At 36.9% G+C, this 23,956-nt stretch overlaps 1 protein-coding gene across 5 annotated transcripts in view; it reads right to left on the bottom strand.

Annotated features, from left to right (window-relative positions):
- Window positions 1-23,956, bottom strand: part of NSF (N-ethylmaleimide sensitive factor, vesicle fusing ATPase) — a 76,726-nt gene that overhangs the window by 35,572 nt on the left and 17,198 nt on the right. For all 5 annotated transcript variants that reach the window (XR_003085959.2, XM_007421750.3, XM_007421749.4 and 2 more), the window contains exons 5-9: window positions 18,205-18,371; window positions 16,815-16,922; window positions 15,577-15,652; window positions 10,778-10,933; window positions 356-555 (exon numbers count right to left, since the gene is read on the bottom strand). Coding sequence is in view for 4 of the 5 variants with exons in the window: in XM_007421750.3 (XP_007421812.1) it covers window positions 356-555; window positions 10,778-10,933; window positions 15,577-15,652; window positions 16,815-16,922; window positions 18,205-18,371 (707 nt within the window). In the remaining variant the exon portion in view is untranslated. The remainder of the gene's footprint in view (window positions 1-355; window positions 556-10,777; window positions 10,934-15,576; window positions 15,653-16,814; window positions 16,923-18,204; window positions 18,372-23,956) is intronic.

Genomic DNA, 23,956 nt, shown 5'->3' with positions numbered 1-23,956 from the left:
AATACCCACAGTATCATTTTGAAAATTGCAATCCCATGAGCTACGACATCTCAAACTGCACATCAGAGACTCTTAAAAAGAAAATCTCTCTATCTTTGTCATTTCTTTCCCATCTACTTATTTTTAATTGCAAAACAATAATCAACTTCATTGTTCATGAGGGGAGGAAAACATGCCATACAATGATGTCATCTCAAGCCACACATTTCTTAATAACAGATATTACATGACAAGACGAAAAGCAGTGCCACAGGTTGCTACTTTGGCAGTAACACATGCTCTGCTGTATCTGCTTCTAGCCTAAATCCTAATCCGAACAGAACACCATGTGATTCTTTTCATGTTTCTAAGTTACCCTCTTCTGTTCTTCTTCAGCATCTGCAAAGAGCTTGCGAATGTTGGCCTCTGATTCACCGACGTACTTGTTGAGGATTTCGGGCCCATTCACTATTTTTGGCTCCCTGGCATTCAGCATTTTGCCAATCTGCCTGGCCATAAGCGTCTTACCACAGCCAGGAGGGCCATATAAGAGGATGCCTTTCACATGTTTGCAGCCTAAAAGGAAAGAAGAGAGAACACTGTCATGAAGCTAACAGAAGATCTTTCTTTGCCCAGAACAATAACTGGTGCAAACCTGCTACTCATACCAAAACGTATCAGAAAACTTATATTTATATCATATCACACCAGTCAAGAGCTGTTCTTGGGCCTTCTCCATAAGTACAATTCCAAATGGGTATTATCATTTAAAATTTACAGACAGCTTTGGATCAGACTAGAACCCGTTCCCACATAAATCTGCCCTACAAATCATTTTTTGGAAACTGCTAAACCTACTTTCACTTCTGAGGGACAACAGATGATAACAGCACCCATGCACTGGCTTAGATGTAGTACTATATGTACTTGTTTGTACTTGGCAAAAATATGTTAAGCATATCAGGGTGGAGGTTTTAAATCTAGTAAGTGAAAGGAGAGGACTGACTAAGTCAAACAGATAGACACATGACCTTGTTTCTGTAGAAGGAAATCTGAAATTGGAGCTAGAAAACTTTATCATGTATTGTTGGTGGGGGGGATAAAGCACATGGTAGATATCCCTCTGATTCCAGCAGCTCCTCCAGAATACTCCAAGCTCAAGCAGATTACTTCCCTTTTTTGTTTCTGTCACACAATTATTTTCTTCTCATAGATTTTTGTATTTCTTGAGAACTCCCAGCATATACAGAAATTAATACCATATTTTGGGGTGATCTCCATTTCTCTTCTAAACTGATGAGTCAAGCTTGTTATTTGCAGAGCTATACCGAAACATGTTGCAAAAGGGCTCTTGTTCAGGCTGGAGACTTCCTGAAGGAAATCTCTGAAGGTGTTTTAGGCTGAAAGGAGACATCTTTTTCTTTTCTATTCTTCTGAAATCTATTCCTCTATGCTAATTAGGCTAAACAGTCCAAGGTTGGAACTGGCTGCCAGCCCCAAACCTTTTTATTGCTATATTACAAGGGAAAGGCAATAGCGTGTGCAACCAAGTTTTTAAATCTCACGTTATGCACTCACACAGACACACATCCAATTCCAGTGGTCACCTCCAAATATTGCTAGCTATTATGGGATGAAGCAGACTAATCCTCTCCCTTCCTTCACAATTTTGGTGAATGCTTTAAAATTTCCACAGCTCAACTGGCTTAATGACTAGGCTCAGAATCTGGCAACATCTTTAGTTTGCCTTTTAAAACTACTTTTAATACTTAATAGCAAACAATGGACTATAATGCAGACGTTTTGCAAGTGAGTCTTTCCAGCTACCACAATTGCCCCAGACTGCAGTGTAAAGATAATGGGCTGAATGGCATTAGTAAGGCTACCTTGAAAATATGTCAAAATTCAAAAGAAAGTTTTTGCACATAATTAAGACTCAAGTTTGACAGACTGTGTCAAGGAGATGCACTGATACCCAGTTATCATCCGAGTAAACTTTCTTTCCCCATTATTTCTTGTCTGTAGCTTTCACCTTAATGCAATGAGAGATCAAAACAAAAGTCTCCACATAGTAATATGGGTTACTGTATGTACTGTACACTGTCCTACCTCTCAATTCTCAAAGTACTGAAGAACCGGAAAGGAAACAGGAATATTGTAGAGAGAAGTAGATGTGTTTTATAAATTATATTTACAAGTGCAAATAATTTCTGCACAATCAAAAAAAGTATCTAGACAATATCAGGAATATAAGAAAATATTACCACTTTCTTTCTGAGTGGTTTTATTTCTAAACATTCTCAGTCACCTAAGACTAAGTCTAAAGCAAATGTACCGAACAGAAATATTAAGATGGGTGGGAAGCCTTCTGATGCTAGGTACTACACTTAACATCTGTATGCATGTGAGAGAATAGCAGCAGGTGAGAAGATGATGAAAAGTGGACAGGGCCATACCACAAACAGGGTATGGCTGGAATTTTCAGTTTTTCCTTTTTTTTTTTAAAGGCAAAATGCTTGGACGCAGAAGCAATTAAACCAGTTTATTGGAAAGTCAGACAGAAAATCCTCATGCATTATAACTAAATAAGAACATGTTTTCAAAGTGTAGTGATTATTTCAAAAATAATACACTTTTAATACACTTAAAAAAGGTATTGAATAGCATTTTGCACAACAGCTAGCAGTTCATTATAGAAGTTTTGCCAACAGCAGTTTTTTGCATCAAAAGACATACTGACGTCTTGTGTGTATTGCATGGATGGTTGTATAAATGAGAGGGACCACTTCTGTCTAGTCAGAGGAGGTGACATTTCAGATTTTTTTATGTGAATCATAACATTTTCTCCTGCCCATTCATATTTTTCCTTTTTCTTTCTTCTACAAACACCTGAAAATATTTCAGTTCTCTTTCAGATTTTCCAGTTTTTCCAATGTTTGGAGGACACAGCCGTTTGTTTGTTTGTTTGTGTGTCAATCCTATGCCAGGTTTCATATATTACCAAAATTATTGTGGTGAAGAAGCAAATAAAACAGAAAAACAGAAAATGATTCTGCATCAGGGTGTAAGAATAAACTTACTGGAGGATGGCTAAAGGGAAGCACTGGTCAAAAGGGCTAAAAATTATTTCTGGCAGCCAGAGTCTTGGGGATCTTTCTGAAGATGAATTAACAGAACTATATTATACCAAGTTTCTGAATTTCAGCTAGGTCTAAGAAAGGGGGACGCGGTGGCGCAGCGGCTTAATGACGCTGAAAGTTGCCAGCCAGAAATGGTCGACGCTTCAGCGGTTCGAGTCCAGCCTTCGCGTTAGCAGGGTGAGCTCCTGTTTCCTCCCCAGTTCCTGTAAACCCAACAGTTCGAAAACTCACGTGAGTAGATAAATGGGTACTCTCACTCCGGTGGGAGGAAAAATGCTGTCGGCGCCTTGCAAAAAAGGAGTCGGGAGCAGTTGCCGGTAAGCGCGAAAAACCGCGAGCGCCCGAAAAGGGCGCGAAGCAACGGAAACCCCGCCTCCTGCGCTCACCAGCTGGGCTCTGCTCTAGGAAGGAGGCTCTGGCAAACCACTTCCGAAACAATTGCCTTGAAAACTACAAGGACCCGTCAGTCGGTAACGACTGAGCGCAGATAAAAAAAAAAGAAAGAAAGAAAGAGCTCAGGTGGGCTTTCTAGTTGGAAAGGCAATAAAGTTTTAAGATGGGCTGAGTCACAGCAACCAATAATGGCTGCGATGACTCACACTGTTGACATTTGTAATTTTTTTTTTAATGCATCTGCTTTGCCATTACCCTGATGGGGAGCTGGATAGAGAAAAATGTATTAGTCAACTCTTGGGCATTTGAGAGAGACAGATAAAAAAGCAAACACTCAATGCAAATGGGGGAAAGAAAGAAAAAAAATATAGTGGAGGTGAAAGACTAATTATACACATGAACCAGCAAGGTGGTGATAAATTAAAAGTGATCCTTGTCAAATTAGTGTCAAGGAAGAACCTGTTAATTCAGCATATGGGGAACACGATCTCTTGTGTAGCCAAAAATCAGTGAGGTGGGATTTGAATGATGAGTGATGCCAGTAAAGGGGAATCCCAGCTTGCTAAGATGAGAGAGGCTACAAAAAGGCTATGGACAAGTCAGGACAGATTTTGTACAAACAAGTTTAGGGAATTTCTGTTGCCAGGCAAGCCAGATGAATGTAATCCCTTGATGCTGTACACTAGTCTCTTTGCAGTAAGAGGCCACAAAGTAAAGGGATACACCCAAAGATTTTATCTACTTGAGATATGCCATTATCAAACAACTGCACATAACTAGAACGACTGAGAGTTTGCACATGGACATACATAGATACATCATCTCTCATCTGATTGTGATACCAAAAAGTAATTCTCAAGGGCACATGCACAGTAATGCTTTCTGATAACAGTAATTTACTCCAGCAGAAACTTTAGTGCTACAGGACTTCAGTGGAGGGAAACCGACTTGGCAGAGAATGAAACTTTGCTTTGTAGTGCTAAAGGTACTGTTACAATAAACCACTGCTATGAGAGCACAAGTAAGATTTGCAACTTGATGTTCACCAGATGTTTCAGACTACAACTTCCACAATCCAATGCTACTAGCCAGGCTGATTAGGACTGAAATCCAAAACGTCTGGAGGGCGCCGGATTACTATTCCAATATTAGATTCTTAGGCCTGTTATTTCAAAGATTGGCCCATGTGTTCAGTTCTAATCCTTGGCAGCTATAGCTCTTATAAATAGGGATAAGCTTGTGTACTTGTCAAATGTATGCTCCTTTTCTTATGCACATTTCCCAATTTATGGCTCTCTCTGCTCCCCCCCCATGACTGCATGTAAGAAATAAATGAAATTATTAAAGGTTCCTTTGAAGCTATAATGCATCTATGTAGAGGAGTTTGCCTGTAAATCTGTACAATTTACAGATGTAGCCTTGCTTCCCATTCATCAGCCTCTGTTGGAGATATCTCTGTTATCTTTTTGCAGAGGAAAGGTCTCGAATCTTTTATTATTAAAGATGCAGAAAATCTACCAAGTTACTCATATGGCTGTTGACCCTACATCTTCATGGTACATCATGTGGAATTCCAGAATCAACAAGTTACACAGAAATTAAGGAGCAGGTTTTAATGAATATCCTAATTTTTTTTTAATTTTAATTTTCAAACCCTCCTACACCTACATTTTTTAAATTTTATTTTTGTGTGTGTGTGCCTTCAAGTCAGTTTTTGATTCCTGGTGACTGCATGGACTAGTTCCTGCATTTTTTTTTTTGGCAAGGTTTTTCAGGAGTGGTTTGCCATTGCCTCCTTCCTAGGGCTGAGAGAGAGTGACTGGCTCAAGGTCACCCAGCTGGCTTCAGGCCTAAGGTGAGACTAGAACTCATGGTCTTCTGATTTCTAGTCTGGTGGCTTAACCACTACACCAAACTGGGTCTCTTATACCTACATATTTATATATTTTTTAAATACTCCTCAGAAAGTATAATTTTTTTCCCAGTACATTTAATTTTTCCCGAAGTTTCTGAAACTCTTCAGACAGGGGATATCTTATATATGGCTTTTTCAAAAAAGAAGATAAAGTTATAGTTGGCATTAAATAAACTCTCTCTACTAGGTTTCTCTCATGGTTTTAAGTTATAAATTACCACTTTCATAATGGCTGAGGTCCAAAGCCTATCATACCAGAATGTTAATGAAACCCCTTTCAGGTAGTTCTTATTGTTATATACTTTCCAAGCTATAGTCTTAATTTGTAGAATATGAAAGGTTAAAATAAAGCTTGCCATCAATTTTAATTCTGAAGAGAGTAAACTTGAGGCATTCAGAAAAAGGATGCTGCTGGCAGCTGAACAATAAATCTATTATAACTCTGTGAGGGCGGCCAATCTTTGCTACAAGTTTTGAAGCAGACCAGTTGCAAAACTTTCTAAAAAGTCCATCAAGCCAAGAGATCCAGGGAGAAATATTTTTCTACTCTGTTTGTCCCTGGTCTCCGGCCATTACAAATAACCTCTTTTCTGAAATAGCTCTTAAGGACAACCTACCAATATTACAAGCTTCTGTTTTATTGGCTTGGGACCATAAATAATAAATAATAAAAGCCCCTGTAGTCCCCTAACCATATGGGTAATGGCATGAGTATTCAGAAGCTTCAGAAATGTAGCACAAGCCAGGTGAGATAACTCAGCAGACCTTACGTATGTTCAGAACATGCAGCCCAATCCCCAAATTCCACTTCATATGATAAGCTTTGATTGTAAGATGGAAGCTTTGCACTAAAAACAAACATTCTGAAATTATTCTTGACAAAGAGCAATATGAATTTACAAAGCTGCCACACAGGAAATCAGTTTATTAATTCTAACTTAGTATGGTACTTTCTAGTTGTGTAGCTCACCAAGGTCTCAGACTGGGACAGCTCTCTCCTAGTCCATCTAATCAGAATTCTACAGAACATCATGAACAGCCTTGTCAGATGAGACCAAGAGTGCTGTTTCCAGCAGTACTCAGCCAGATGCTTCCGCATAGCTTGGAAGCAAGCCGTGAGAGCAATAACACTTCCTATTGGTTTAACATTATCATAGATCACTCAGATATAAAGTCTCTGAATGTGGGAAGTTCCATCTGAGGCCTAATAGTACTAATGGACCTATTCCATCCCACTCCATAAAGTTGCCTAATCCTCTTTGAAAATTAAACTGTTCAGTATTGCAAAGAAGTATATTTTGTCTGCCCTGAATCTACCAGCTATCAGAGGGCTGCCCTGAGTTTAATACTACATCAGCAAGGGTAAAAGCCAGTAGAGCTGACTGGCAGGAACTGGAGGAGCTGGAAATGCCACAGATTAAACCTGGGACCCTCTCCGTACAAAGCACATACTCTACTGCTGAGCCCTCCCCCACACTTTCGCCTCTTTGCAACCAACAGAAGTCTCTGTACAAAGTGTCCCCACCTGGCCAACATGGAAGACTCTGAAAACATGAAGACAGGCCTCCCTTCAAATAGACAGGTGATGACAAACTTCAAAATGAGGCCACTCCATATCTCTTCTAGCACTGGGGCAATACTTGCATTTGCACCTTATCTCCCTTCTGAGAGAAAGGCAGGCAGTGTATCCAAATGTCAGCATTGTTAACAAAGAGCTTATAAAACTCAGCCTCTTCCTTAAGATAGGTCTATCTAAATGCCTCTGCTTAGTGCCATTTGCTAATCAAAGGTCACTCCTTAAACAGGGCACCAGTTTTTAATTATTTGCTCACCCACTAGTATACACAATCCACATGGGAAACTATGCTCATCACAGCAAGAGATACATCAAGGTCCAAAGACAATGTGGTCAGTGTGGCATTCTCAGTAGGTTGACATTTGATACAAATTAAAAGGAGATAACCACCTCGTTAAGCTAGTTTGCAAATGCCACCCTGAAATACCATTTACAGGAGTATTTGTTTTGCTGTAGCTCCCGATGTATCATTCACTCAAACTTCCACACTTCTCATATTGCTCAGTACATGGCCAGGTGACAAAAAGATTTTATCATTTTGATAACATCATTCATTTCTACAACATCTTACAGAGTTTCATAAGCAAAAGGAGACATGGTGTTACCTCCTGTCTTTGAAGGCTATACTTCAAAATATCAACAGTGTGGAAGACAACAAGAGACAGATAGGACAGATGTGGAGAGTAAGTACTGGATGTTAGTAAATGTACTTTTCTTTAGGCTTGACTGCAGCTGGGAATTAAAACAAAACTTTAAACAAAAGGTTGCATAGTTACAAGAGACTGTTGTCCAGGCCCAAAATTCCAGCTGCTTACACCAACATATGACATTGGCCCAGGAAACAGACTGAGATCCAGTGAAAATGACAGAGTTCTATAGAATGTATTGAAAAAGTCCAATCCCTGTAACCATTTTTGTAACCATGTTCTATATATTTCTGCTCTTCCTATCACACATCACTCATATCCAATGGTAAGAGTCAGAGCAGTGAACTTCAGAACATAGGAAAGTTTTATTCTATGGCAGATAAGATAATAACTAAATGCATCGTGGCTCTTTCTAGTGATTAGAAAGTGTTTAAGCATAATATCTATTGGCCTCCAGTGCTACAGTAAAACCAAGACCACCTGCAGAAAAAAATGACAATGAAAGAAGATGAATTGGAACCAATAGACCCTCTAGGATTTATGCAAACTGGAGAACAATTATCTCTTCTGATGGAATGCAAACAAAAAGAAAATCAGATTAAAGCAAGAATTCCTAATACACATTGAGAAAAGCCCTGGGCTAAAAGTAAAAATTGCACATATTTAAAAATAACTTGAGCCCAAAAGTGGGACTGAAAGCTTGCTTTTTATTATTATTATTTTAACTACATTTCATTTACTGTAATTTTAGGCTTTTAGCAAAATCACAGCCGCAGAGGAGACACACCAGCAGCCTTACTTTCTAAGAGCTCAAAATGAGAAGGCAGCCCAAAACGTGCTTGAAGATTACAGGAAAGGCCACCAGCATGGATGGGTTGCAGCTCACCTAACCTTGTTTCAGCCATCAATTGTGGGCAGTATTTTAAACTTTATTACTGGTCCATATCACCAGCAATTTTCTACAGCTTTTAAAAATCTAGCATGGATATTGTCTGTCAAATACAGAGCTATAAATCTAGTGTCTCCTTCTCTGGATATAGTTTTTTGATATAAGTAAACTGGCACACATGTCCATTCTATTTTGGAGTTCATTATGATACACACCTATCAGGCATCATTTTCACTAACTATAGCCTATGGCGTAGTACTATCTATTAATATTCCTAGAAACTGCAGCTATGGAAAATGCTTGTGGGCAATACCTATAGGACTTAAATGTTGGATCATTGAAATGATAATTAAGGCCCTTAATTCACAAACATTCGAGGTTCTGTTTGAATAAAATAAAAATGACAATAAAAATCAAGTGATCTGGGAAATGACAAAGAGGCCCAACATACCTCAAACATTTACATTTATTGCAGCAAGAATTTCTCTGGACTCAAGTTAATTTCATCATTTGATACTGCTGGATGAAGCCTACAAAAGCTTTTTTCACTATGCATATATTAGCCTTTAAGATGCCACAAGCTTCCCCACTTTGTTGTTAAAACAAACTAATAAGCTTCTCTGTGGCATTTGGGAGGGGGGTTCAATGCAACTTCTTCTTCACTGTGAACAAACATGTTTCTTCCTCCTTCATACTGTATTTCTGAACAATTACTATTCACTTTAATGGTAGACTGGATGACCTCAGGGTCAAAACTACCTCCAATATCTACCAGTCCAAATCTACTGCCTCACAATAGGGCTGCCTTTGTAGATTTGGCAGAATGGTGTTGATTTATATCCTGTTTTTCCCCCTCCACTTTGCAAAAGGAAGAGTTATAGAACCCACATTCTAAAGCAAACTGTAGTGCAGATGATCGATCCCACCAGGCTACAGCTGGCATATTTATCACTCTTCATTTGTGAGGCACAAGAACAGGGAAAGGTAAGGAAGAGAAAAGACAGAGAGGGAAAGGAACTGCTCCTGCTATACACAGAACCAAGAAACTCTTTCTTCTCTTTTCCCCTCATGAATTATTGTGGCAAACCTGAACAGATGTCAACCTGGCATTTGAGCCCTGAAATATAGTTGGAAAAGCAAGTTATAACTAATGCAGAGAAAAAGGATGAGTGTCAGGAAGCGGCACTCTTCTTCAAATTTCAGATAAGCTTCTCTAGCCTAAGGGAGGGGCCTGTCGAAAAGAAAATGGAACTGGAATGGGAAGCTTTGCTTACTAAAAAGCAAGAGCCCTATTTGAAGAAGACTGTAGCCTGTCAGGAGAACAGGCATTCAGGCTATAAGAGGCTCAGTCCCCATCATCTTCTGGCAGGAAGTCACACTTTAGCTGACTTCTGAAAAATTAACTAGATCCTTAGCCAGCAGGAATTAAAGAAGTTTGAATTGGTTGAGGTAGAACAAGTCCATGAGACAAGGAAAGGCTGCCCCCTGCATCTCTGCCACCTCTTTCCTTCTCATTCTTTATCACACTCTAAAATGAAACATATTGAAGCATAAGAACGGTACATGCTTCCAGTTTTAATTAAGGAGTGTGCTTGGATCATCAGGAGTTTGAAGCTGGCAGAATAGCCAATCTAGAAACAGTCAGGAATGGTTCCAATTCTCTGTCAATCGAATTGTTTTATAGGAAAAAGCAATTTGTCCAATCCTGTCCATCTCCCAGGAGCAACTTGAAAGTGTTTAAGTAGATACCGTCCTCATGGGAGGAGCCTTCAAGTCGTGTTTTGGTCTTCAGCTGAGTGAAATTCCTAATTCTTGCCACGTAAGGACTTTAGAGCTAAGTGAACATTCAGTTGGCTATGTTGGCAGAATTAATATGTTCCAAAGCTTTAGAGCACATGCTGATTGTGCACTGAACCTACCACCACCCAATCTGTACCAACTGCCTATATACAAAGTGATTTTATTTGCACTGGAACACTGAAAAGGTTATTGTATTTTTATTGACTTTACCCAGCTTAAGGGCTCTGGGAAAACTATATTTTAGTTTTCTTATCTCACAAGTCTTTTCTGCATTACTTGCTACCATGCATTTTCTATTCCATCCCTGTCAACCCATGTTTTCATCCATGCCTTGGCCCTTATCCTGTTCCTTATTTTCAGTTTGTAAGATACTTCCGTGATTTGCACTGGGCTCAGACAATATTGTAGTATCTATTTATCTTTATGTTTGGTACAAACCCATTTGCTCCACAATCTCAGGTGGGAATACTCGGGAGGCAAATGCCCGCCGGAAGATATCAGAAAATTCCTTATCAAGACCTCCAATACCCATCTTCTCAAAATTCCAATCAGGGTTGATGATAGACTGACGATTTTCCCGAGTTTTGGATTTGCCTACAGAAAAAAAAAAAGCAAATTCAAGAATGATTATTTTTATCAGAACTGTTGCAGATGGCTGCGTTATAAATTCAGGTTGCTACAGTAAATTTCAAATACACTATTACACACATCTGATGTATAGAAGACTGGTGAGAGCAATTGTAATAATTAAGAACATAAACCAAGAACCATTTGAAACTCATTTAGTTAAGAATTTATTGAAAGACTGAGGAAAGCTTCACTGTCATATGAAATACGAAATGTTTTCCATGTTTAGAATACATACACACACAAATCTTTCAGACTTAACCAGAATTTAGTTAAGCAAACTTTTATTTTCATATTTTCCCATGTTTTAATAAAAAGGGACACTTGGGGAGGTTTCATGTATAGACTCCATGCAAACAGAAAGTACTATCTTAAGTAGGACAGTTAAAAATTCTGGTCTGCTTTCTTACAAAGCAAGGATATAATAAGCCTAGCTGGAAGTCCCAGAAACTGCCCTGGAATACCTGTTTTTTCAACTGGGACAGACGAACATTTGCTATTTGCTCGTCACATGACAGGTTATAAAAGATTGTTGAAATACCTGAAAACCATACTTTTCTTTTCTTTTAGGAGAACAAACTTTCTAGATTTCATGGATTTGGAAATATGTTTGAAAACATGAGAGCAGCATCTGCAGAACACTGTAATCATCTGAGGGATTATATTTACGTTTTCCATATATCTACTAGCCATCACTCTAGTCGCTTTCCTCTAAGAGTAATATTCCAACAGTGCCAAACTACAAATCTGTCTATGATTAATCTGAGGCTGAAACAGAAACAAAGGATGTTTGCTAGTTTGGCATAAGTAGGCAGATAGACAGGCACAATAAGTTTATGATAATAGTTAGCCATGACACTCTTATCTTTTTGCAAATGCAGGAGATTCCCTCCATCAACAATTTGTTTCCAATAATACTTTAATTAATCTTAAATAGTAACTAGTGGAAGTCAAAAATCTGAAAAAAGTTTGTAAATCAATATGGTTAAGTTCAGGAAATTAGATAAGGGTAAAAATATTTTTTCTTAATGCAGGAAATGGGGGGGGGGGAGGATATATTTAGCTGCTAAGTATCAAGGGGCCAATATATTTAACCATTCTTTCCATAAAGGATTCTAATTGGCACACAGGAAAATTACTGATTTATTTCAAGACAGGATACATAGTAGTTATTGATAAACTAGATCCTGTCCTTCATTTCAATTATCTATTCTGAAAACAAATTACATTTAAAAATCAATCCCATACTTCTCTTAATACTAAAAGGGAAAGAAAAAATTAAAAAACCCAAACCAATGGCTACAGTAATATGTAACAGCATTGTTTTATGTATGCCTGTTTATTGTTGCGGAGGCTTCCACAACACTAAATTCTTCCCTGCAATAGCCTCATGTAGTAACTCTTCTAGAGCTCAGAACTGTGCTTTAAACTGATAGAGTCCCCACAAAAATCTGTTTCCTTAATTTCAGTAGAATAACTGAAGATAAGGAACAACATTGTTGTTTTTACCACACTTGGGTACCAGGAATCCTTGCTGATCTATTGCAAATGATTCAGAGTTCTACCAATAAATTCAGACCTAGCTAATGTTCACCCACTTCTGCCTTCCATTACACTTCTGACCTTGAAAAGCCAATCCAGCAGGTCTATAACTTGTAAGGTCCATCACTTAGGGAATTAGAGCTGGCATAGTTCAGCCTTTCTGAACCTGGATGCATTTCAAAATGTGGACTTCCCCTCCCAGAATGTTTCAGTCAACATGGCCATTATTGATAATCCTGGGAACTGAGGCCTACATCATACACCATTTATGTAGCAAAGTCTGTCAAGCTTTTTAAAGGATAAGAATATTTTTACTATATTCTCACAAAAGAGCAGAAGGAGGAATGAGAGCAGGCCCTGAAAAGTGGAGGAAATAAAGGATTAAAAGTCAAAAGAAGACTAAGAGCTGGCATGTGCGTCTAAATGAGAGTGAAGGAAAGGTAGGTAAGGAATAAGAATAAGGAAAAGGGAAGAGAACACATCTAGAGCAAGAAAAGGTTAATTAGAGAAGAGGCTTTGAAAAAACTTGGCAGCACTTGAAACCCAGAACATCTGAATGGTGCTGAAAGGGTTGATGGAGCTCTGACAAAATGCATTCTGGGAGTCCATACATACATTACATCCCCCTGTTTTTCTTCTCCAGTTCTCTTTCTATTGCTTTCTAATTCTCATTATTTCTAGCACTCTCTAGTCTCCTTGCTACCCATACTCTTCCTACTGTATATGACAGCTTTTTGGCATTTTTTCTCTTGCCTGCAAAGACATCTGTGTTTGGCATCTTGGTTTCTCCAAAAGGCCTTAAGAAGAGAGAGAGAAGCGGGAACTCTGCTGAAGTGTGTTGTTGTTATTATGTGCAGTGTGTTGGATAATGGCACCCTGTAACCATGCCAGAAGATCTAGGTAGCAACATTAATGGCTTTGGAGATTATGAGAGAAAAGAGTGCTCGATAAAATGGAGCAGTTGTAGGCTGTTAGGATTTGAACAACAAAAAGAAGTAGAAGCAAGAACGAGAAGGAATAAAGAAAATAATGGGGGAGGTACAAGACCACAGATAGGGCTTTGATTACAAGGGACTGTATAAATTGACAGGAAAGAAAGTTTGGAGGCTTGAAGCCATAAGTCCTGGAATCAAAGGGTGGGTGGGTCTGTGGGATTACTTCCTTGGTTTAGAGTCTAGATTCTGAGAAAGAAATGTTGATTGCTACAACTCTTTTGTCATGACAGCTTTGTGAATGACAGTGTTACAAGGCAATGAAAGAGGTGCAGGGAGGTCATATGGAAGTTCATTAACTGAGTTAAGGTAAAAGGTTAGCTTTTAAATTGCAGGGTTCTAGTGTTTTATTTTATTTCCAGGGAAGCAGCAAAGTTAACCACTCAGTTTTTCCACTTTATTTTTCTTATTCGATACTGCCACATCCTGGCCATGAGTGGTATTTGAAACTTTGACAACAAAATAATCATGGTTTTTCCTTCACTCCACAAGACATTTTCATTAACAATCAAATCCCACAAGATTTCTCTAATCTAAAAAAGGGGTTATAATCTAGCAAATTAAAACATCATTAGTAAAATTAGCAAGGCAATGCAAGGTCCTGCTAAATTAAGTAGATGAGAACTTTCAAAAATATTCTACAAATTGATTTAAAATATAAGGTCTATGCACAATTATCATACTATACAACATACAATGTATAATCATGAAACCATGCATAGATTGTATATAGACCGTGATAAAAGCCTTCAAAGGAATTATCTACCAACATAAAAGGTCAGAATCAATGGCAGATCTGTACTACCAGCCTTTTATCCTAGGCATGGCATATTGCATATATCAGATCTAAAGGTTAGAGAGAGAGAGATTTCCCAGGTCCAAATGAAAATATAAAATGAAAAAACATCTCTCATCAGTCTTTCAAACAGTTTCTATGGGATGGCTTTCCCAGGGGTCAGTGATGTAGCTTTTTGTCTCCTGAAAAAGGAGCAGAAAAAGGGAATGTCTAGCCCAGTGTTTCTCAGCCTTGGTGACTTGAAGATATGTGGACTTCAACTCCCAGAATTCCCCAGCCAGACCACAGAGATATACTTGGCCATGGTTAGAAAAGACAAGCATGAGCTTTGAAGAAGAAATGACCTGCTCTCCATAGGCAGAATACGTGGATGAGCCAAGCATCTCTCACTCTTCAAAACTATAGGGTGACTGGTTGATGCTGATTTTTGCTGGAGTGGGGAAAGGCTTGGAAACATCCTGAGCCAAAGATGGACAGATGCGTCAACTTTATTTTCATTTAACTTTCCTTCCCCCTTCCAATTTTTTTCTTCCATAGCAGGTTTTGTAAACAGTCAGAGTAAATGTGAAAAAAAAAATACATCTAACAAATGCATTTTAATATATACTTTCCCTAATGTATTCATTTTTTACCAACTTTCCCCCTAATTCATCTCCTTCATATGCACATTTTTGCATGCTCCTTAAGTTGAGTATTTACTGGAAAAAAGGATATTTCTAAGAGGCAGTTTAAAAATGAAATAAATATATTTAACCACTTTACACATCAGTTCAAGGGAGTATGACTAAAGTAGATTTACCTAAGAATGTAAGTCAACCAAATGTATCCCTCATCTGTAAATGCCAAATGGAAAGTGGTTTCACTCTCTCTTGCTCTGGCTATAGGATCCCTGATTATGAAGTAGGCGACATCTGTCCTTATACTTCTGGCTACTGAAATGCTTCCTTCCATGCTACTGTTAAAGGCTCTAAAACTGTAATTTTCCTTTGCATCTAGCTATTCCCATCTCTTTTGTATACTCTTGTTTTTCTTAAACCTAGATGTCATTAGTACCTTTGGTTAAAGAACAATCTGCTTAGGGAACTGATGCATCTGATGAAGTTTTGTAACTCGCAAAAGCTTATGGCTTTTAATAAAATTTGTTAGTCAGAAAAGATGCTACCAGACTCCTTCTAATACTAAGGCTATATGAGGAAACAGACTAGTAAAAAAAAAAGTGAATTAGTAACTTTTGTGATAGCTGGTTGGAATGCAAAACTATTTCTCAACATCAGACTTACCAATAAGAGTGAGGGAAGAACTCTCAGCCTTCTCAAATGCAACTTGACTATTTCCAACAACAAGACCAATTTCAATCTGAGCATGGGAACAAAACACACAAAACCTTTAAGAATAATGACATTTTCAATATTTCCCACTGAGATGCAGAAGGCAAGAAAGAAATTGGCAAACAGCAGAATGTGAAGTTATTTCTACCCAACTGGCATTTTGCCTTCACACTATCTTCAGCAGCATGTATCAAAGAAGACTAATTTGTGATTATCTGCTCCCAGCTCAATCTATGAAAACAGGAAGAGGGATCAGGAATCTAAGGTTCTAAGAAGGAAAACAGCTGCCAGCACAGAAGGTAGGTGCAAAAAATACCATCACTCAACCTGGCAAATGAGGCATGTGGGAGCAGAAGAATACTTCTAATATAAGAATGAACATAATAAACAAAATTTGTCATATTTACATATGACAAATTAATGTTGATCTAACAAGGGAAAATGTTACTTTAAGACAGAATACACTCCCATTATGTAATGAGGATTTGATCTTGATTTCTAGGAGTTTTGGTGAGCCACACACCATTCCTTAAAGTGTTTCTTTTCTGTACTATTTCTTTTCCTTCTCCCCCTTCTTTGAGATTGGTTGGCTTTCAGTAAGGTGCCTTGATTATGGAATTCTCCTAGTCTGAGAACTTATGACTATGATATTGTTGCATTTTTCATAATATGAAAAGGAAGTGTTCATCGGCAAATAATAAAAGTACAATGCTTGTTCCTCTTTTAAAAACTAAAACATCAAGTAATTACTTCACTTGGGGAACTGCCTTTTGTTTAGACTTCAGAGGACTTCAGAGGCATGGCAGTGACTTGGTGATATCCCTGAATCAGGTGGAACTGAAATCTGAAATCTCCAGCCCATTTTTTTACTTTTGGGGGGTCAGGGTATTTTTTAACATGCCTGTTTGTTTCATAAAAGAACAGAAAATCAAGGTCTCAGAGATTGCCATTTTTCTGCCAAATTTCAAGAGATGTGGTGTTGGGGAGTACTGGGAACTCCTCAAGTTGCTGCTTGCTAGATCATACCAGATATTTAGATACCTTTAATTCAGGACTGGCCAAGCAAGATGCCTCCAAATGTCCACAAAGAATGCCCTTTCCCAAATTCTGGTGTTTGATTTAAAAGCAGCCAGTTTTCAAATGATGATCTTTGTCTTAAGACCACATGCATATTCAACTATGCAACTTACCTTCTGTTTTTTACCTGTGGCAGATTCTCCTTTAAGAATGCTAGGATCCATGGCTTCGATGTCCTTGACCAACAGGCCAAAAAGTTTGTCATTAAAGCTAAATACAAGCTGCAGGAGTAAAGAAAAATGCACATTAAAAGAAAGTATAGCAGAAGAGACAGAGAACATGCTCTGCATACAAAATTAGGTGTCAAGGTACGTGCTGTGAAGTTCAGGGCCTCTGCCCATCTGCAAATTTTAGAGCAGAACTATAAATTGAAGTAGAGGTTGCTGAAAATCGCATCCCTGAGTCACAATCTGTTCTATATGATTATTTATCATGCCTCTTTTCATCATTATCATCTTGTGCCCTATATTATATAGTCCATCTATTCATCCATCTTTATCATTAGCTGTTGCGGGTAGAGAAAGAAAAATGCCCATGAGGATATCACAATCCAGGATTAAGTAATGTTTTTGATTAAAGAAACACTCCAATCATTCTTCATGCTCACTGGGAACTTTGGAAGTAATCACCCCAATGCATCTGGAAGGCATTGTGTTTGGTTAATGACTAGACTATGTCCCTCATATATCAAACTCAAAATTTAAGGAAACATAACAGGCTAAGAGACTGAGCTATAAATCAGGAAGTAGCTAATTTGAATCTTGTCTCTGCTGATGAACTCCTTAGGTAGCCTTATGGAAACCATCATGTCTAAATCTGATTTTTTACACAGGAACCTAGGAAACTACTACTATTTCACAACTGTTGCAGACCAAATTTCAAACCCAAGGTCCATTATACACTATTTATTTTGCACTACTAATCTATTATACACTCTTTGATCTCCTATGCCATGGATTTATTTTCTTCCTCTATCTGCATTTAGCAGCAGAAATGCTTTTAAGTGGTGGTGAGATCATAACTTCCTTTTTATTTTCTATTGCAATTACTATGCTAACTAATGGTTACAATAAACATATAGGTTGTCTTGTACCAGCCCTACACTGGTCAGCCTAGCTCATTTATCATTTCTGTTCCAACAGAAATTTTCCCAAAGGCTCCAGTAAGCAGAGGTCTTCTCCAACCAATGTTCCAGAATATCATGGATTAGTTGAGAAATTCTGGTTGTATAAACAACTCATTATAACAATCAACAAACTTTTAAGTGATATCCTGAAGAATTTTGCCTTCATCCAGGTATCAAAAGCCCTAACTAATCCCAAAACATTTCTAGCCTGCAAAAAATATACTGGGTATATGTTAACAGATAGCTTTTTGTTATTTGCAATCTAAAAAGAAGAGCATGCAACCTATCATTCATAAATATTCGCTTCCTGGTAGCAAACAGAAATAGTACTGCTAAGTGAGAAACACACAAGTATGTAAAAGCATTAGAGCACAAACCTGCTGTCCAACTGTAAATGCTTGGTTGTTGAATTGCTGGATGAACTCAGCCGCCATTTTGTCTGAGTCATAGGGATTTGAGTCAATATTTTTCTTCTGCAGGAAATCTATCTCAATAGTCATAGTGCCAATACACTGCTTCGTCTTATCAAAATTATACAAGGAAACTGTGGGAAAAGAAAAACATTCTTCAACCAAAGGCTGCAGAATCCAACCTCAAACCATGATTCCTTTGAGAAGAATTATGTGCCCGATGAAAATAAAAAAGCACCATTATTCATTTAATGAAAAGCATGAATATTATGAATATTGTTCATAATATGATGTGCTTCTAATGCATTTATCCTTTTTTGCTGTTGTAATTAAAAATGACTATGAGGCCTCCTTGGGGATGGGGTATGTGTACATTTTAAATTCTAAAATGAATATATGAGCCAAAAATCTCTTTTTGAGAAGAAAATTCTTTTTGCTGTCATTGTTGTGTTGTCTGAATTCTAGGGACTCTCCAAGGGCCTATAGTCTTTTTATTCCGTTGAATCATTCATGGGTGCTTAGTTTCTTTTTTAGTTAACAGCTCTTATAGATGCCAGCTAAAAAGTGTTTGGTTAATCATGTATTCTGGGTCATCTGCCCAGGCACACTGGAAAAAACGATATGGAAGTCGATTGCTTCCATTTGGGAGAGCAAGCTCTCCAAAGCAAAAAAAGTCAAACACTAGTGAGCACTCTGGGTTATGTTTTATTATTTATTTTTCAACACAGCCAACACTATTAACACTGACTTGAACAGGCTAAGGACTATAAACCTTTATTTTTATAATTTCAGAGACAAAACTAATTGAGCTCATAAACTAGATTTCATCCTTTTTTGATTCACCCAGAGTTCCCCCATTGGGGGGAGATGGGCGGGTGAGAAATTAAATAAATAAATAAATAAATAAATAAATAAATAAATAAATAAATAAATTTTGGTTTGCCTTTCCATATTTTTCTGACAAAACAATAAAGGTTCTTTTCAGTTAAGAAAAAAAATATTTTTTAATAAAAGACTATCAATACCTAATAATGCACATCTTCAAAGTTATGATTGTTCACAAAAAGACCTTCATCAAATCATGCTATTAAATTATCACTGGTACCGGAACACAGGGCTTGGGGTGAAGATCGGGGCTTTGGCCGAATAAACCAGAGGGTCTCCAATCCAGCAACATTGGTTAGCTATCTTTTATTGGCTAAAGCAGGGGGTAGATATTTTTGGCTACATCTCTTACAAATCCTTGCCGCTTTCTATGCTGGAGAAGCTGAACTCCAAAACATTTGGAAAACATTAAGTTGCCTACTCCTGATCTAAAGGTATAAAACAATTACATCTAAAGTCTAAAGTTATTGTTTTATTAAAAAATAATTTACATGTCACAAATTGTGTTTAATCATAGTCACATTTTTAAAAATGGAGACCAGATTTTATTGCATATTCAGTACAGCCTTCTGATTTCCACAATACAACATGACAAGCAGGAAGAAGCTCCTAGCATGGGGCCCACACAGGACCCATAGAAACATAACCAAATACTTTGTTACATGGCCAATTGTTTCCTACCATCTACAGTACCAGCAGATAAATTAGATGGGAAACATATAAACTCTTTCATTTCTGATTAAACATCACATGGTTTTTGTTCCTAAAGCAAAAGAGACTATCACTGGAACTGCTCACTGGGTTCCCTTATATTAAGAGAACCCAAACTCTGGATGTAGGAGAAATCCACATGCAGAATTTCAATCCATAAAATGTTTTCCAGGTTAAATTTAATTCTGTATCGGGTTAATTTTTTAAATACAAACATATTTTTGATACTGATGCATACTTCCATAACTTAATCTATCATTCTTCTAAGAAAAGAATTATATGTAATTTCCAGTAAAAAGCATAAAAGACTGGCAGACGACATTTCCTCCTTTGTGTGCATATGCATGCTACTCATGAAACCTACACACATGGTTAAAAAGTCAAGTACACCCAAAATTAATTTTAAATAGTAATAATACATTTATTCACTATAAAATTCTGGGCTCAGAACTCACTAGAAGTCCAGCACAAGCTCACCACCTCTGCTTAACTGCAGTAGCAAGAGCTGCTTAGCACTGCCCCTGTCCCGGGCTGAGCAGGACCAACAGAAGCTCCTGTCCAGTCCACGCTGTGGTGGCACCAAGTGACCCTCACTGCTGCAGTTAAGCCGAGGCAGAAAGCTTGTATCTTTTGCCTGGGACAGCAGGCAGACAGTCCTTTCCCAACCTTTTAGTTGTAGCCAACCTGCTCCAGACCCTAAAGCCTCCTGCATATGAAGGAGCATCTCCCTCCAAAAAAATGTAATTTCCCTCCTCCTTCCAAAAAAAGCTTAATTAACATATGTTGAGTTTTGATGCTAATTTTATAAACATTTCTGTTTTTAAATTAATAAAGTTTAAGGAAATTCAGAATACATCCAGAGAAAAAGGAAAGAATGGTGAGGAAATGAAAGAGAGGAACCTATTTAAATGCTTTTTGTATAATGCTCTTCCTTCCTTCCTTCCCTTCCTTCCTTCCTTCCTTCCTTCCTTCCTTCCTTCCTCCCTCCCTCCCCTTCCCCTTCCCCTTCCCCTTCTCTTTCAGTACAATATCAAATCCTCTCCCCGAGCAAAAAGAAACAATTTTAAATGCTTACAAAATTTTGATTAGAATTATCAGTTGAAGCACAATGGGAGGGAATTGTGGTGCTTTGTGTATGGGTGATATGATTGTTTTATTGTTGTTTTACTGGCTTTATTGTGATCCATCTAGGATTACTGCATTTAAAGTAAGCAGCCATATAAACTTAGTAAGTAAATAAATAATGTGAAATTAAGCAGAAATAAAATTATGATTGCTGTCATATTTGTATTTGCAATTTATTTGTAAACCTGTATTGTGGCACACACATTTGTATTTGGTTTGGAAAAGCTACACAAAACTTTCCCCCCACACACACATGAACATTGTTGGCAGCTGTTATCATATACAGAACCAACTCTGTACATACTTTGTAGGAAAATAAGTCTTAGTAATGCTTAGCAGAAAAACAGCTGATAAGAAAGAAGAATTTATATTTAAGATTAGTTTCATTCTATAGTGAATCATCTTCCAGAACTGTTGAACGTTATCATATTGCCACCAAGTGTGAAAAAATTATCCTTTTTATTGCACTTCTAGCAATTTTTTGAGTATGTGTTACCTATTTTGGCAATCAACACTGGAGTAATATACCAATTTTAAAATATCTATACCAGTTTTCTCTGAATGTAATATTCACAATAAATTTGTTATTTCTCTTCCATTGGTATTCCCATTATGGTATATCAATTCTCCTGTTTAATTTCTGCATCTATTTAATCATGCAATCTTGGACTTATTCCATTTCTGAATTATAATTACAACTTATAAATAAGCCCCTACAAATTGTGTTATACATTTTTTTAAATTCAGTCAAATATCTAAGTGTTCCAACTTATTTTTGGGATACCTTTTGAGCTATTCCAGTTACTTTAAAATACTGAACCAATAAAGCATCTCTGACCATTCCAAGGAGAGAATCTCAAAAGATTTAATCTTTATCAAACCTTGCAATTCATATGAATTATTATCCCTCCACTGATTATTTTTTTTGTACATTCACCTTCATGAAAATATTTAATATCGAAGCAAGGAATGGTAAGTCCAGACGGAATCATGTATATTTATTACATACTTTTAGTTCACTATTTATGATTGAGTAATCTCTTATAAAGTAGACACCTCTGTCTGCATGCAACCAAATATATTTATGCAACCCTCCTCTATGGCAATATGATCCAAAGTATAATCCAGGTTAAACAACTGGCTTGATAATAAAGTTTAAGATTTGATAGAGCCAACCCATCTTTCACATCTTGCATAATTCTAAATTTAATCCTCAATCTTTTGCTTGACAAAATAAAGTGAGTTATTTGTCATTTAATCCATTTCTTCAACTCTTATTGGTATAATTTGAAATAAAATGTTGATCCTTGGTAAAATATTCATTTTCATTGTTGATATTCTTTCTAACCAGGACAAGTTTAACTTTTTCCATCTTAAGTTCCCTTTTCCAAGTCTGTAAGTAGTTATTCAATAAATTTTGATATCTTTATAAATCTTTATCAATAAAAAAGACAAAAGTTGCTTGCCATTAAGTCCAACAAATATCTATTTTTGAGTATGTTTTGTGAACAAAAGAATAGATGGATTCTTTCTCTAAAGGATATTTAGGTCTCCATGTGTCAAGAGAGAATGCAAAGACATATAATCTAGAACACTTTTTGAAGGTTTACCAGAATTCCTTTTATATGAACCAGATATATAAATATTTTAAGAGAAAAGTTATTCATATCTCCAAGAATCAACATGTCACTGTAATTTCATAATTGGATTTTTTTTCATAAGATTTTGCTTCATTATTGTTTGGAGTGTAAATTGAAGCAATTGTAATTTTCTGTTGTTCAGTGTGATCTCCCTGTTTCATCATTTATCTGTTTTCCAAATTCCATGATAAGTTTCTGATTTAATGCATTTTTTTTGTGCACCAGGGGCCACAAATTTTTGATCTGTTTACATTCTAGCAAATTAGCATTGTCTTTTTTAATATACACCTCTGTTAGACATATATCTGTAATTTCCTTTAATTCCCAAAATATCTTTTTCCTTTTAATTTGGCTTTTTAGTTCATTAATATTTGTTGAGAATATTTTGATTTGATCCATGATGTCAGTTATCAATTTAATTTATGAAAGAAAAGCTGCTGCTTGATCCAGTATTTGATCTTCAGTTCTGGATCTTTTTTGGCTTGTTTTGTTGCTGTTAATGACTCAAGCATTTTATTCTATTATTGCTGCCATTTGTAAAAACCTTCAGATGAAATAGAGAAGCCTACCTGTATTTGATCTATCTTTCTTGGAGACGTCAAAAAAGTCACATCTCTTCACTTTCTAAATATATCCAGAGTGACATCTGATAAAATCTCTTATTATATGTCCAAGCTTTAAAGAATGCCACACCTTTTTAAAGGCAGCATTGTATCTTCTGCCTTTATGAGTATACACGTGGTAAGTTTCTTCTATGTGTCCATAAGTTTATTCTATAGAGTTCTCAAATTTATAATGATTCATCTTCATTCTGAGTTGTTGAGAGCGAGGTGCATACAAGTTTAAATTATCATCATCATCATCTAAATAAAGATATTCTTTAAGTAGATGTTCCATTTCTCTTTCTAAATCATGTCTTTCAAAATATTCTGGAATTCCTCTGAACTTTAAATAACTTCTCTGTCAATTGTGTTTCTGCTGTTTGTAATCTAGCCTCCATCTTTATCTCTGACCTTCAGATTCTTTATCCTGAGGATAATTCTTGGTATTCTGTGTGCACATCTTGCCTATTTATTATAGCTACCACATTGAATCAAGAAGCATTCATCACATAAATAATCAAAATTTATGAATCCTGGTCAGTTATGAAAGCATATAAAAAAACTTTCTAGCTCTTCCAGTAGTGCAATTTTATTTTATATCAAGAAATTACTATTACCAAAAAAAAAAAAAAAAAAGTCCTCATATTTCCTCAGTTGCAGTTGACTTAGTTTCCCATACTGTATAAGGATGTGGTTTTAGCCACTGAATGTGTCAGGGATACAAAGAGTACTACAGAGGGTAGAATTCTTTCTCTA

Source organism: Python bivittatus, unplaced genomic scaffold (genome assembly GCF_059951505.1).
Source record: "Python bivittatus isolate LINGU-HERP-01145 unplaced genomic scaffold, Pbiv_v1 ctg000410_np1212, whole genome shotgun sequence".
Classification (NCBI taxonomy): Eukaryota; Metazoa; Chordata; class Lepidosauria; order Squamata; family Pythonidae; genus Python; species Python bivittatus.
This window is presented reverse-complemented; position numbering and strand designations above follow the sequence as displayed.